At 44.4% G+C, this 16,193-nt stretch overlaps 1 protein-coding gene across 1 annotated transcript in view; it reads right to left on the bottom strand.

Moving 5' to 3' along the window:
• Positions 1-6,570: 6,570 nt before the first annotated feature.
• Positions 6,571-16,193, bottom strand: part of TGFBR2 (transforming growth factor beta receptor 2) — a 37,397-nt gene continuing 27,774 nt past the window's right edge. Inside the window, exons 5-6 of the mRNA XM_006030202.3 lie at positions 12,029-12,156; positions 6,571-8,929 (exon numbers count right to left, since the gene is read on the bottom strand). Of these exons, the coding sequence (XP_006030264.1) occupies positions 8,750-8,929; positions 12,029-12,156 (308 nt within the window). The 3' untranslated portion in view covers positions 6,571-8,749. The remainder of the gene's footprint in view (positions 8,930-12,028; positions 12,157-16,193) is intronic.

The raw sequence follows: 16,193 nt of genomic DNA, 5'->3' as shown, positions 1-16,193 counted from the left end.
CTGGGTAGGCACACCTGAACCCTAATTACCATCCTGCTACCAACTGCCTTTCAACTTTCTGACTACATCCAGAGCCAGATTCTTTCATGATCTTCTTACTATGCATGCTATGGAGATGCATGAGCTAGCTCTGGAACAGAAGTAGCATAGTCATGCTCATGTGGCACTGTGATCTAATCAGTTCACCTACAATCCCAACCTAAAGTGGCTCTGCTGTTTCTTGTCTGCGGGGAAATGAGCAAGGATCCACATAACTCTTTAATCAGGCCTCCTTAGTAAGGCCTCTGATTGTTAAGAGAAGAGGATATTGTAGATTACTATCTTCAGACATCTTATATTTGTATCCTGGTCTATCCATGTGGGTTTCAAAGATTGGCAGAAAGGGCTAGGAGTTAGAGTAGACCTCAGGCTCTGGAAAGTCAGCAGATCTTTTAGGGTTGGGCTGAATTGTAGCTGAGGGTCCACCAAAAGTGTTTCCAATGTAGATGTTCAGTGTATGGGATGAAAGGGCAGCACTAATGTTATCTCTACGTAGCAGCATAAATGCACTTTATAGGGCTCTTGGAATGCCTTAGGGACACTTGATTAAAGGCAAGCAAAATGATTACACTTATTACCTGTCACTATTCTGCTTTTATAGGATGGGAAAGAAAGAAAAGACAAAGGAAAAACAAGCAATAAACAATGTAAATGGTTGTACAGGTTAGGGTATCTTCTGCACATATTTCAGTGGAGAGTTTTCATAGTGATTTATCAGGGATCCGGGTTTTCTGTTTCCCATGAAAAAATGGAGAAAACCACAGATTTTACCTTTTACTGTAGGCAAACGTAGATTGTTCATTTTGCTGGAGAAACCCACATTTTACAGTTTTCCAAACAGCTCTCTGCAGGCTGTCAGAGCGCCAGCCTGCAAGGGGCTGGGAGGAAGTGGGAGGAGAGCGGTCAGGCAGGGGACACCATGTGTGTGTATACGAACAGGGCTGCCAGGCAGCCTGGAGAGCAACTCCTGCAGGTAAGGGGGGTGAGGGGGTGGGGAGGATTGAGGCCGCCATAGGGAGGAAGAGTGGGAGTTGGGCAGGGCTGGGGCTGCTGTCCAGGTGCGTGTTGCACAGGGCTTGGGGGCCAGGGTCACAGTGCGGAGCCACAAGGTCCTGGCAGGGAGCAGGACGGGGCCATGGGCAGCTCATCTGCGGGGGGGAGGATGTGTGGCTGGCTTCCCACCACTGTGTGCACTTCTGGAGGGTAGGGGAAACCCATGCCCCCCAGATCTGTGCGTGGGGTAGGGGTGGGCGCGGGCTGCCTGTTGCAGGCTCAGGCTCAGGCTCAGGCTCCTGCCCTGCTGCCCTTCCTTGGGGCCTCTGCAGCTCGGCAGGTACAACCTGGCAGTGCAGGGCAGAGAGGGGCCATGGAGGAAAGCTGCTTGCCTCTGTGAGCTCTGCATTGCTCTGGCGATGCATCCCCTGTGCACGCAGCAGCAGGGGGAGTGGTGCAGGGTTGTGTCCCTCACTGGTGCCATGCGTGAAGGGGATGCATTGCCAGAGTGGCACAGAACTCGCAGTGGCAATGAGATCCCCATGTGGCCCTGCTGTTCCTTGCAGTGCCAGGTTGTACACGCCGTATTATGGAGGCCCCAGGGGAGGGCAGCAGGATGGGAGGCCGAGCCTGCAGTGGGCAGCCCAGGCCTACCCCTGCCCCATGCACAGATCTGGGGGGCACAGGTCCCCCCCTAACCTCCTGGGAGTACACACAACAGCGGGAAGTTGCCCCTCCTCCACCTGAGTCCACAACAGGCAGGCAGCAGGCAGCGGGGGGGAGCCGGGTTCCACTCTTCCGCAGGAGCCGCCACTTCCTGCTGGGGACAGGACCTGGGTCCTGGGCTCCCGTAGCTGGGGGCCCCTTCCGGTACAGCTGGGGGGGGCAGAGGGCTGTGGAGGGTAGATCTGCGGTAGCTCTGCCTGCCCCGCTCCTGCCCGCAGCGCAGCCTCTGACTGGGAAGAGGCTTGTGCTCCCAGGGCACCATCACAGGGGCTCCTGCCCCGTCAGGATCTCTCCTCCCTTGCTGCTCCAGCAGCAGGGGCAGGGGCGGGACAAGGGGCCGTGTGGGGGAATGAGGGGCTTTTCATTTTCATTGGATTTGGGGTTTTTTATCAGAGAATTTGCAATTTTTTATCAGGATCCCTGATAATTATACCTGAAGAGTTGGTCCTCTTCTGATGTGAACACTTTTCTAGGTAAAAATAGACCAAAGTGAATTATTCCCCACATTAGTTGGGAATGTTGTCTGAGTGTATCATAGAAAAATTAAACCATTAGAGCCAGGCAAAGAATTTTGTTTAAGAGTTGTTGAACCCTGTTGGGCTTTTCATGGGTAACCTAAGCAGTTTGCAAATGGGCCGAGTGATCTGAAATAAATTCTTCAGCATAGAAGCAGCTAGGCAACTTTTGGTTATTTTAAAAGAATCCATATGTATGAGTCACAAGAAAAACTAACCAATGTATATTAAGATTCTTTAGGGATTTGTTACCCCTTATACTATGAGCTGCACAGATGTTGATCCGTGTTTAGTGCTAGCTCAGGTTTGGAGAAGTCATGCTGCAGGCCAGCGGGGGGCCTGGAGGACTGAAAGGTAAGAATCTGTTCCCCTCCCACTCCAGGTTTTCCCCCTGCCTCCTGGGGCTCCCCTGGTTCCCCCTACTCCCGGGGCTGTCCCCATGCCCCCGCTGTCCCTGGGGCATTACTTATGGCTGCTTATGCTGTCTGTTCCAGGGGAGCAGGCATGGAAGGGTTAACCTTGCAGTGGTGATGCATACAGGGTCCACAGGGGTGCACGTGCACCCCCTAAGAGCACCAGTGCGCCCCCTGACAGGCCGCGCTCTCCTCTCAGGCGATGGGCAGGGGGGGTAGGCAGGAGTGTTGGTGCCCCTCCTGCAAGCACTGGCTGGGGAGTGGGAGCACTGTGGCTGCTTCCCAACTGGACCCCCCCACCTCTCGGTTGCAGACTGGTCACTGGCGGGGCACGTGCTCCCCCTGACTATGGCGGTACCAGTCACCAATGCCTTTGTGCCTGGCTGCAGAGCTATTCTTCTCTTCCCTAAGAGAAGGCTGGTAGTTTAACCCTTCCCTGCCTGCTCCCCTGAGACAGACAGCATGGGCAGCCGCAAGTAAGTGAGGAAAACGGGGGGGGCAGTGAGCAAGGATCTGGGGTGCTGGTTGGGGACAGCGGGCCTGATCTATGCTAGTAGAGGAGAGAGGGCAGGTTGGGTATTTACACTAAGGTGTAGCCTAGCGTGGCCACACCTTAGTGTAACATGAGCTGGGTAGTCTGGATCAGCGATAATCCTGCTCTGGAGTGGTGCAATTTTGAGCTGCATAGCAAAAGTTTAAAACTGGTTTCAGGTGTTAATGTGCAGACAATCCAGGGGTTAAGAGCTCCAGGAGCTGCCCCAAATTCCTATGTAGCGAGGAACAAGTTGAACGTGTGCCTCTGCTTGCCAAGGTTAGCTTGTATCTCGTTTTCCTGAAGTACAGAGACTAAACAGTATGGTGTTTGGTGCTTTACAGCAGAACAAGCTGTTAATACGTGAAATGATGGGAGTGTGTTTCAGAAGTGGACTGAAACGTGTTTTTTCTAAATGCCATGTTTTTGGCTTCTTTGCTCTTCTTAGCTACTTTGTTGCTTCTGTTGATTGTAGGGCTGAGGTGAACAGGGTGAGTTGAAAGCATGAGACAAACCTGTATAAATGTGCATAAATGTAAGAGCAAAATGAGAATAAAAGTGAGAGAGAGCTTCCATTTGGATAAATTAATCCACTTCTTTTCTCATAATCTCACTGAAGGTAGAAGAAAAATACCAGCTGCAGTCACCTTTCCTGGAGAGGTCTTCAATTCATGAATGCACGGTTTGTTAATGCAGTGCTAAGTAGCAGGGTTCTTTGCTGTTATATTGCTTCTGTTTTTGAGAGAGGAGCTTTCCAGAACATCTCTAACTTTTGCTTTTATTCAATAATTTTTTGAGGTATCCTTTTAGTCCCATTAGTGATTGAGGTGATACAGTTCTGCTTCTTAAGAGTTTTTAAACTAATTGTCAGAGAAAGTGGTGTCTTTCTTCCTAACACTCTTTAAAGGAAGGTTCTTGTCTCTCTGAGTTGAGTAACAAGTTGCTTAAGCATTACCATATAATTCCCAAATTAATATTCAAATGATCTCTTACGCCAGCTAACTAATCATAGGATCAAATGGTCTTGCCATATTTGTCCATAAAATGTCCCACTATTCACATGTTATCAGGGAGTTAGTATATGAAGTCTGGCCTTTTATGTACAAAGTATTTGCAAATAAATATCTCAGAGGAAATGTATACTATCTTCAGCATGTGAAGGACAAAAAGCATTTTCCTTCAAGAACGAGCATGAGGCAGAAGGAGTCCATACTTTTATAAATCATTCTCAACCCATAAATATTCTCCTTGAAGTTAAAGAATGAAGACTTTAAGCATTTATAAAAGAAATGACTTTCAATAAGACTATTTTTAGAATTTTTTGCGTGTAAAATGGCAGATTTTTCTCTTTATGAAAGGAAGGGAAAAAATTTGCTTTTATGACTTAGTTTCTAGCTCTGATACACATCCTATGAATCCTTCACTCTTTGGAGCATCTTGAATAAAGGATACCCTTGCATTCATTTACACAACTAGGTTGTGCCTGAGGGGATGTTTTAGAAGTCTATCAATTTCAGACCCTGTTACAGTAAGGCACAACAGCGTCTGTAGACACCTACAGCTGATGCCTCTTGATTGCAAGGTGCCAGTGCCCTAGGGCTACGTTGCCTCTGAGAGGCTGTTGCTGTTTTGGGGAGTGTACATATGGTACAGAAAATATTCCTAGGGATGGGAGATTGTTGAACATATTGGATTCCCCCCACCAGTAAATGGTTATGGCTCTGTGGTGCCAAACCGTGTACAATCAGGTAACACAGAAGACAAGTCTGGCTTCAGACATTTTACAATCTAGTTTATAATTTTGCCTTTCTTACTTGCAAAGCCAAGGAATACCCTTTGCAGTATCCAGTCGAATCCTGCTTGCTTTGTACTTTGGAGATAAGACTGTGATTGACATGCTAATTAATTATTACAATTAATACATAATTGTATGCAAAGGTGTTGCATACAATCTTTATGATAACAGAGGTGGGCGAAGGGCTTAATTGAAAAATATTAACAGGATAATGTTTACTTGATATCAGAACTGAACGTTCTCTGGGACTTTCTCCGCTCAGATACTTGATGCACTGTATTTGTTTTTGCAACACTTGTTTGCCTTGTTATGCCAAAGGATTTTGACTTTAATCCAAAGTAAGCAGATGACACTGCGTAGGCACCATTGAAAGTACACAGATATCAGTGTTGACTACGAGAGGTTTCTATATCTCAGTATAAGTCAATATATGCTTGTGACAAGAAGTAGTAATTATATTATCTGCTAATGATGCAGAGAGAGAAGACTATAATTGACTGCAAGGGAGTTGCACATGTTTTCGCTTATGAGGAATCTGACTCCTTAGGGCTACATTTGATAACCAAGTCCTTATGAGGCCCAGTGCAGGAGAAGGAGGCAACACTGCCTTTGATAAACCTATTCAGGCACTTGGTGAATCCTCCCAGCTACATTTAAGCAGCTTTTACACAGCCGCTCTGCAGCCCAGATTGTGTAGTGCTGGAAGGCTGTGTTCTCTGGCCTTCCACTTCTACTGTGCTGTTGGGATCCCACTGTGAGTACAACTCTCGGGCCCGTGCCTGTCACTGAAGCAAGGTACAGTGTCTACTTCCAAGCTGACTTAATGTAGATCGTTGACAACTCCTACAGATGAAAGAAAGAAATGCTTTGTTTCTGTATTGTTTTCAGCAGGTTTACTGATGTTGTCTGTGGAAGCACTGTTGTTCTTAAACATGACAAGCTTAAACCAAAATACAAACGAATCTTGCAAAACAGGTTTATTGTGCTACTTTCTGGATTATTGCGATATCAGACCAAACCACGGATGCTCTAACGGAGGTCTCATCTCAGTTTCTGCTTTAACAGTGATCACGGATCTGGTTGCACCAAAAGATGACCCACGGGGTGTTTATGTGTGCGTGCGGGGGGAGGAGGAGGGTGGCTGTATTGATATAGATTACAGGGTCTACTAGATTTGGCCTGTGTATGCATATCTACCAGCAGCACAGTAACATGGTCTGGCACCCTGGGGCACAGGTGAAGGAGTGACTTCTGGTCATTCCGCCCTAGTTATGCCACTGATTTTCACAGTATTTTACCTCGAGAGCTAACAGGATTTTGAGCCATTCGCAAAACAATGGAGTGCTGCAGAATGTCAGACTCGGTGACTTGGGGCTTGAAGTTCAGACCACTGAAACGGTGTGAATGTTGGTTTCAGACTATGGATGGCTTTCTCCGAGGAATCTACGCACAAGAAAGGACACCTGTTTATTGCAGAAGCTTCTGTATAGACCAAAAAAGCCCCCTTAGCTGCTTGAGATGGTGTTATTTTATTTGCTCTAATAAACATTTGATTTATACAAAAAAAAACCCCCAAACAAAAACTGTTTACAATGAAAGTACGTTCTTGAAACATTTGATAAACAGGAGAATACACCGTTCACATTCCTATTTCATATATGATGTACAGGTGAAGTATTCGTCAAAAAGAATAAAAATTTCCCTTTACATGTAGTAGTTAAATTGTCAGTACTGTTTGGAACTACCGGATGTTATTTCTTGAGCTTCAATATGGAATTAAAAGGAAAAAAAAACAGACCACGATACAACCCTACACAGCTTTCCAGTTTGCTTGTCTTTACCTCCATCCTTAATATTGCTAGAGTGCAATCTAGAAGCCCACCACTAGAGGGCAATGGGCCACAGCTCTGCAAAGGCAAAACCATCAATAGGCAAGAGCTTTGATTGTAACATACCACCGCGTTATTGATGTTTGCAGCACAAAGTAACAGTTTGCTCCTTTTGCCAGTAGCTCCACAGTTCATCCAAAAAAATATACCCCCATAAAATGACATAGTATTTTCTGAATTCAACTTTAGTCGTTGATGTTCTGCACCAATTTGTTTAAATATTTCTAAGTAGTTTATTAAAAAAGAAGATACAAAAACATTTTAAATAAAATATTTTCCTCATAAATCTTAACTCCTATTTGAATAAACACGTTTCCTATTGATTTACAAAAGCAATATTTCCTAGAAAAAAATTGATGTTTGTATGACAAAGGCGTTTATAATTGCACCAGAGATAAAAAGATCTAGTCATTTATTTATGCAGAATTATTTTGTGCTGTCAGATTCACTAGTTTCGGTGGCACATACTCGACCGCTAAGAGAAATGTGCAGATCACAGAAAAACAGCTGAAGACATCCTACCATTTAAAACCCAAAGTGAAGCCAGCTTCAATTCGAAACATTTTGAAGGGCTCCAAGAATGTAAGCCATGTCTGATGAGTGTACTGTTTTGGAAGGTACATTTTTTGCAAGCCATGAAAAATGGCTGGAGGGGGTGGTGGGAAAGGGGACAGCATTCACTGCTCTGCGTGGCAGCAGGGCTGAGCACAGAGCATGGCATTACCTTGCTGCAAAGCATTCCCACAGCTATGACAGCCTCATATGGATTCATCTCTAGAGGATATTGATGTTCTTTCTTTGCTTTTGCAAATAAGGCATGAAACAATCTGCACTGTGTGTGTCAAGAAATTAGACACAGTGCATATAAAAAATGTTTGTTTTTATATCAGTACATAAAAGGGGGGAAAAGTACTGATTTCATTCAGAAGGCACAGCAAATATAAAACATCTGTCTGGATTAATGTTGGCCCTGCTTGATTTTCATTGGTTGGTGGGGAAGGGAAACTTGTTCCTCTGATACTTTTGAAGCCTGCTAGCATGAAATGCAAGTGAGGGTGAAGCAATGAGCATTGAAATATATACTGGGGAGCAAGGGGGTGAGAACTCCCAAGCACCCTCAGTACAGGATATTTTAAGGAACATGGTTAGCAGTTGAGAGTGATGGTGGTCCACTGAACAAGACCGACTAAACCTGAAACCAGCTGTAGAAATTATTGCATAGTTATTGCATAGCTGAAATGGACTCTGTGGCCAAAACTGTCTCTCTGCAGTGAGCATATTCTCTTACAAATATAAAATACAGTGCAGCTGGGCAACAGCAGGCTATGTATAATGTGTGACTTGAAAGCCATCTTTTTATTGCAGGTTGCTCTTGTCTTTTTGGTATGGTGCCTTTGTACATTGCTGCTGCTATAATGATGGCTCCCGCCCCATTATCTTTCCTTAACGGGTAGGGTTTTCTTATGTATGTGTAATTTCCTAGAAGCACATTGTACTCTTTTCTGAGTATGGCTGTATATATAAAAATAGCTATTCCATAGTTATATACAGGCATTAATAAAGTGCAAATGTTATTGGCTATTGTAAAAATCTTGTTTCCTGAGGAAGTGCTAACACAGCTTATCCTATGACAAGATTGCAGGCAGCCAATGCTATGGTATGACACCAACTCCCTGGCTTTTACTTCCCACAAACTCTTGTCCCTCTGTGAAGCTTTAGTGTAAAGGGAGTGGTGAGATCCTCAGTACTACAGGAAGCAAGTCAGGGAACTGTTCAAGACCTCTTCCTTTGCCAAGATATACGAGTTCAGGAGCAATTCTCTCCCATCCACAACCCTGAGCAACTTGCTACTTGGTGGAGGTCACAGAGCAGTCTTCTGGGATCTTCTCCTCTGAACAGCTTCTCCCTGTGAGTTTGTCAAGGTGCCTGAGCTCACTGAAGCGCTCAGCAACACACTGTGCAGTGAGGCGGGCCTCAGGATCATGATCCCAACATTCAATGAGAGTCTCGCACACCATCTGGATACCCTGCAGTAGGCACAGAAATACAGCAATGAACTCCTTGACAGTTACAGTCATAGCACTTGATCAATGCAATCATGCAATCTCTTAAGTAAGCACATGTACTCATGCTATCGGGGTTTATAGAACTGGACCTGCAGTCATCTCATGGGTACTGTTGTCACTGTGATGTCTAATGAGAACTCCTATGTTAAAAATACATCCATATTTACAGCATTGTTACTATAGTTCTTGGGCCAGCATGACAGCACACTGCTGCAGAAGATAAAGTGCCTTGAGCCATTATTGTGGATTATAAAAACAATGACAATTTTTGGTGCATGATAATATCACAATGGCAAATCAGTCAATGCCTTGGTGCCACTGGCTTTCACTTCAGTTTCCCAAGCAAAACTCTGACCAATCTGTGAAATCCTAGATCAGTCCTTTATACATTCTTTCAGACTAGCTCCATGTAGAAAGAAAGGCTGTGAGGCTGAAAACACTATGCATGTTGCTCACAGGTGTATTTAGCTTTAGTTTCAATAGTGTTTACAGGAAAGCAGCACAGTTGCATTTTAGTGATATGCGTTATAAACATGAGAGATTTGCCAGGAAATTGTGTCTTTTGCTTTATGACACTAACAACCCATTAAGTAGAATTTATATTAAACTTTTTGTATTTAAAAAAGTAGCATTTCACAATACTGCATTAATTACATAATTTACCTAATTGGTGATGTTGACTGATATCAATGCTAATAGCAGCCTGTTATTGTCTGTATACAAATAACATTCATTTTTTGCTGGCATTGAAATTACAAGCAGTAAATTAAATTAAATATTAAACATTAACTTGAAATCAATAGTGCAACAAATCTCATTAAGGGGGGGAAAATTGCAATATGTAAATCCATTCCAGAATGTTATCATGATGAATAATGAGTTCATTACAAAAACGCAACGGCAGTGGAAGAAAATGAATATGGAAGAGCTATAACACGAAAAGCAACTTCTACCAATTTCAAAGCAGTTCTGCTGCTGCTGAAGATTGTCATAGCTCCACTGAAGTCAACAGCCTGCTGCTGCATTTTAGGGGTTACTATATTAAATACTGGAAGAATTTACTGGGAAGGAACTAAATGCACTTTTATTAATAGGATAGAAAATGCAGTACTGTTAGACATCAGAATTCCTAAATTATTCATTTACAACCATTGTACAGAACCCCTACAAGTAGGGAGCATGTGCTTCTCCTGTCTCAGAGCTCTGGGGAGCTGTCAGGTAAGAGCTGCTCTATAATTCTCCATAATGAATCTATAAGGCAGAAGAAAGTCTCTTGACATCACATGCCATAGGGCAATGAGAAGTAAGAACTGGTTCTGCTCCTATATATTAGGGTTGCTTACACTCAAAAGATTGAGTGAAGGATACAAGTGTCCTAAGTGGGACTTTTGGGTGCCTACACAAACACAATTGAACATCCCCACCCCTACACTTCATGGTTGTCTTGCTTAAATTGCCCTGGGTGCCCAGAATCAGGCCTCTGCCAATTCCCATAACTGCTCCAGGGCCCAGAACTGCCCAGTGAGGCATCAGACTCAAACCTAAGCTCAACTGGGCTTCTCCAATTCCTCTACTTAAGTCTCCTTGAGGTACTTGGTCTGGTAAGCACTCACAGGCATCAATACATGGAAACAATAACCTACAGAATGCATTTCATGGTCACTTTATTTTTAAAATGTGGCCCAGGGTGGTGCGCATCCTTTCTGTAATTGATGAGTGGTTAGAAAATTTGCTCAGTGCAGTGTGGAAGACCCAACTTCTTCCACCGCCTGAGAAAATGACCTAAGCACCTGACTCCAGGCTTGTCTGGGTGTGTTTGGGGGGGATCTCCAGTCCTCCTGTTGAAGCTGGGCTATGGGGCAGATAAGAATTCAAGATTCATCGTATTTAGAAAGGAGATAATGCAACAGGGCACCAGACTTTGTAGCCTAATGGTTAGGGCTCTCACTTGGGAGGAAAGAGCCCTGGCTCTCTGGTCCCTAGACTGCATGCATAAAGAGCTAGTCATCTTCTCTTGTGCCTAATGTGTCAGAAAATTGTTTCCTCAGCATTCAAGATCATTGGCTTGCCAGCAGTCATTGGCTTGGGGAGAAGTAGTATCATAGTTGCTGTACAGCATCACTTCCTTGGCTTTTTGCTCACTTGATCCTACTTAAGGTGGTTATAAACCACTGATTTTCTAACATTTCAGTAGGCAAGGAATTGGGGTGTGTCCCTGCTCCTGATTCCCTGAGAAAGTCAAAATGCTTTCTGCCCTCTGGAGACACAAATCAGGCTGAACTACTTTGGATTTAGTAACCTGTGGGTAGGTATTTTCTATGAAAAGCTGTCAATTTATTTAACCAGTACCAGTAATGGGATCAGAGTGGGCTCAGCTGCTCTTCTGGTACTCCCAGAGCAGGTGTTTGAGAAATGAACTTTTCTGGTTTCTTTTCAGGCCATTTTACTTAGTGAGGTTTTGGTTGAATTCAAAGGCTCTGACTAGCTATGTGTGTAATGAACTCATGTTCTTCATGACTAAGGTCCAACAGAGAGACCCATTCCAGAAGAGGATTGTTAATGCTTCCCTTGGAAAGCCTTGAATGATCAGAGATGCTGTTATCAGAAAGTGCTCCTCTCCTGTTGCCTTAAACTACAATATCAGCTGGGATGCTATTGCTTCTTGCTCCTAGATGAACATTTCTAAAGTGCAATTTTCTCATTTTTGTTTTCTTGGAGTTTGAATGGGAACAGGGCACAGTATATTCCTCTGATATTTTTGGCTGTGTTTATTGGCTTGGATTTGCTCTGGCTTCTGGTTAACTTCTGTCATTTGGGACTGATATTTTATCTTCTGAAGCTTTATCCCTTATTCTGCACTAATGGGGTGAGGTAAGGAAAGAAGAGGAGGCCCAGTACAGAATGGTGAGGTGTTGGATGTATTAACTGCCTGCTTAAAGGTTGTATAATCTGTGTAGACCTCTGTACTCCAGCCTATGAGGTAAGGGACTATGTCTGAACTGCCTAACCTTATACTCAAGGCCATGGCTCAATGCTCCACTTTGCACCAGGTGTTCTTACCTGATGGTTGAGCCAGGAGCTGGGGATCTCTGGCCGCCCTCTATCTCGCAGGACATTGTCTTTCATGCTCTCAACACATGGGTGTTCTCGCACTTTCGATCCAAATGGGGGTTCATACTCTTTCACTTCTGCCAAGGGAAAAAGCACACACGAGCTTCAGATGGGTTTGCCTTTTACACTGATGCCAAGAGCAAGTGGAGCTTGCTGGTCTCTAGAGCATCAAGAGCCGCTGCTTCCGAGTCCCGTCCTCTTCCACTTTACCACATGCAAACAAAGTATGGCCAGTCACCTTTTCAAAGCTGTTTCAGGTCACTTGTTCCCTCCCCCTCCCACTCCTATGACCATGCCCTAGCTGACAAAAACTTTTCAGTCAAACCCTTGGTCCTATTAAAATAGCACCACAGTCACCCACAGCAATTGGAAGATGGAGGAAAAGGCGCATTTTGCTTTACTCAGGCAAAACTTGAAGGGACTTTAACAAGCTCTTAGACCAAGCAAGGTAGGGTCACTTGGGTTTTGACCTCACCTTCCCTGGATTTACAACTACGCTTCAGATGGGATTCAAACTGAAACCTACCTGGGTCTTGGCTATAAACGTGCCTGGTCTGTAAAGGGAGTTAGATGCCTGAGAATTGCAAAGGTAGTATTCAGGTCAAAGGCAGTGGTGGAAGCTGATGTATTATCACTGGTTAACATTCAGAGTATGGACAAATATACTCTTATGGCACTTCAAATGGGGAGGGACATGAATCGACCTGAATGAAACAAGGTTAATGTTGGAGCACTTCTGCTCCAACTGTATCATTCCACAAGCATGCAGCTATAACTGCTGTATTGTCAGTATTCTTTGACATCCAGGCCAGTTATGTATGTCTGTTTCTTGAGATGCGTTTTCCTGTTAGGAAATAGCATTTCTGAACTTGATGCTGCCCTGGTGGATGTCGTGGACATGGCTTCATGAAAGAACTCCTTCTATTCTAGCTTTTGTTTGTGTGTTGTTGCATGTTTGAGAATGGGAGGGGGAGAGAAAGAAGAGAAGACGCCATATGGGACCATTGGAAAAACCTCAAGAAATCTCTGCAGTAGACACCAATATAGTGTAGGAAATGCTGTGGTTTCTCTGGGAACAAATGGAGAATTTACTCACAACCCTAATGACTTACTGGTATTGGATAAAGATTCATGAGACTGGCCTGTTCTCCTGCCACTTATTTATTTCTAGGAATTAATGGATGGCACTTTAAAAATGTAACATCTATGAGCTAAACCAAAATGAAATTTACAGGATATTCTGATGAAAGTATTTAAGTACATAGGAGATGCATAAAACATGAGATGGAGGGGAAAGAAAAATGTAGTGCCATTGTATAAATCAATGGCATTAACCTCAGTTCCCTCCTCCTGAGCTATATTATAGAATGGAAAGGAGGGGGAGAACTGAGAAGGGTGATAAGAATCACCAAAGGCTGGAAAAACCCTCCTATAAAGAGAGTAAAAGGCTGGCATTATTTACTTCGGAAGCATAGGGGTAAGAGACAATGGAAACAGAACTGTGCCTGGTGTAGAGAAGGTAGGTCTCCCTGTCCTACAACAAGACAGGTTCTATACTTCCATCTCAGGCATCTGGTGAAGGCCGCAGGCAGCAATAAGTTAACTGAACCAAAAGAGCTCTGTATGTCAGTAAGACGGTTCTTAAGAATATATCACCATCTTTAATTAAATCCCAACCATATTTTAGGGCCTGACTCTACCAGTCTTCCTCCTGCTGATGACTGGTTCCTTACTCCACAGGTAGAGACCCCTGGTTTCAATAGGGCTAATGAAGATCAGAGACTACTTGGCCTGGGCAAGTTTTACATAAACTAGTCCTTCATATTGCACAGAAATGTGCCATCAACCCCCAGCGTGACCCACACTGCAATACGGTGGAAACACAGTGACAAAGCAGCTCTTGATTTTCAGGTTCAAAGCTGTTATGAACTTTAGCCACTGGGGAGCAAACCCGATTAAAAAGAATATGAGAATCAGTCAACCCCTTGGAAAATATCCTCTTCTGTCATGTGCTCTAGTGGGATTGGCGTTCTTAGAATCCAGCTCTATTATTAGATCCTTTAAGATAACCTTAATAATAAGTAACTTGATTGCGGTACAAGCCTTGTTAAGAAACACAGCCCTCTGCCATAATACAGAAAAACAACAGAAAAGATGCTTCAATCTTCAGGAGCATAGAGACCATTGCAGTTTTGGACCTGTGCCTTTTTGCTTTCCACTAACAACCAGGGCACAGGCTAAACATCACCTGGAGCTTTCTTGTTGAAGCTGGCTCATGAAGCAGCCAAGAAAGGGAACTATGGGGAGCCAGAAAGAAGCCAGTGAAGTAGCAGCTGCATGGCTCAGTGTTTTGGAAGTTACCTTGGAATAGAGGGGCTCCAGGTTCTATCTGGGGGCTGCTTTCACTGACGCAGGAACTTTTTTAGTGCTTTATCCAAAGAACATTAAACCAAGGTGCAGCAGGCCAGCTTCAAGAGGCCTGGAAGAGGCTGGCCAGTAATTAGCCTGTGGTGTGATGGCTAGAGAACTTTGCATTGACAAGAAAGAGGCGCAGGCTCAAAAGCCTGCTTTGGTGAGGTGGCCTAGAGCCTGGATCTCCTGCAAGTACTCTAACAGTGCTACTGGGCTACAAGTTGGCAAAGCTCTTCAGCAAGCACGCATGCAGAGCAAGGCATGGTTATTTTTCCACGTCAGGGATTTACAGTCTCAACATGTTTGCAAGTGCCAGCAGCTGACTTTTTATCCAGCTGGCTACATGCCAGCTAAGTACCCAAAAAGGAAATGGGATTTAGCCCTTTATGTATTGTGTGCACCTTGTTACATATATTCCCTATTTGCTACTGTGCCTATCTCTCTGCCCAGCCTGTCCCCTCTGTGTACTCCATTGCTGCAGAAGTCTGAGATGAGGAGACTGAGGTGTCTCAGCACCTCCAGGCTTAGTGGACAAGCTTGGCTTCAAAGGATGCCAGGTTTGTTCCTCCCCATTCATGGCCAGGCCCTGTACCCTTTGTACGCTCAAGTGGCATGGGCACACTAGTATCAGGAGCCAAAATCTATATTGCTGACCTGACACTTTTGTTCCCAAACAGCATATGATAAATCAGCGTTCTTGTTCTTTAAACACATCCCTTACACTGCCATGGAAAACCAAGGCTTCTCTTCAAGTGAGGCAAAATTGCCTCAATACCTGGAGCAGTATCAGGCATTTGCTGGCAGTGCTCCTCTCCTTCCCACTCCTCACCATTGTATTTGAGAACTGTTCGCCCTTCCCCACAAAACACCACACCGATGGCAGATTTTATCCTGAACACAGAGATGCTTTCAATTTCTTTTCTAGTGGGCTGTCTGGGAAATTTTGCTTGCCTTGCTCACCGTACCAGTGTTGCTCTGAAGGCAAGTTGTTGAGATGAAAATTATATTTCTTTCAACATGCAGCATCTGGTGCACAGCTGTTGTGCTGAATGAAATACCAAGTTAATGGTGGAGCAGAGCAGTTAAAGCTCTCCCCAAAGCAGTATTGCTGGTTTTCTAAATATGCCTTCTAAATTACACTCCTGTGGAGAGAAAAAGCCCAACTGCCATTTTTCCCTCTGCTTCCCCTCCCCCTTGCCCCATTCATACTGCTCCATATATAGTGCCACAACATACCAATGCGCATTGTGCCCTTTTCCTCTAGCTGCAACCTCCCTCCCACCTGCACAAGACTGCTGTTTATGGGAAGATGCTGCAGCAGCTTCATGGTACAGATTATACTGCTGTTTCTTTTTTTTTCTTTGAAATGTATCCTGACTAAATAGGATTGGCATGCTCTAGAGCCTGTGCCAGACAATGCTCTGCTGGTGAAAAGACTTGCCGCTCAGCACCACCCACCCTATACAAATACCTGCACATTTACAAACACATTCTTAGAGCTCCCTTTGTTAAAGCAATAGTCATTGTACCTTGACCCTCTTAAGCAGAAATTAGCTACCTTCCTCAATTCAGAAAAGTAATTGTTTGGCTATTAAGCTGCCTATTCCCATTTCAAAACTTCCAGAGACATTCTCTGAGGACTGGGCACTTACCACATCTGTGCTGATGGGACAGACAGAGTAATTTTTGGTGCCTAAATCCT

Source organism: Alligator sinensis, unplaced genomic scaffold, assembly GCF_000455745.1.
Source record: "Alligator sinensis unplaced genomic scaffold, ASM45574v1 scaffold181_2, whole genome shotgun sequence".
Taxonomy (NCBI): domain Eukaryota; kingdom Metazoa; phylum Chordata; order Crocodylia; family Alligatoridae; genus Alligator; species Alligator sinensis.
This window is presented reverse-complemented; position numbering and strand designations above follow the sequence as displayed.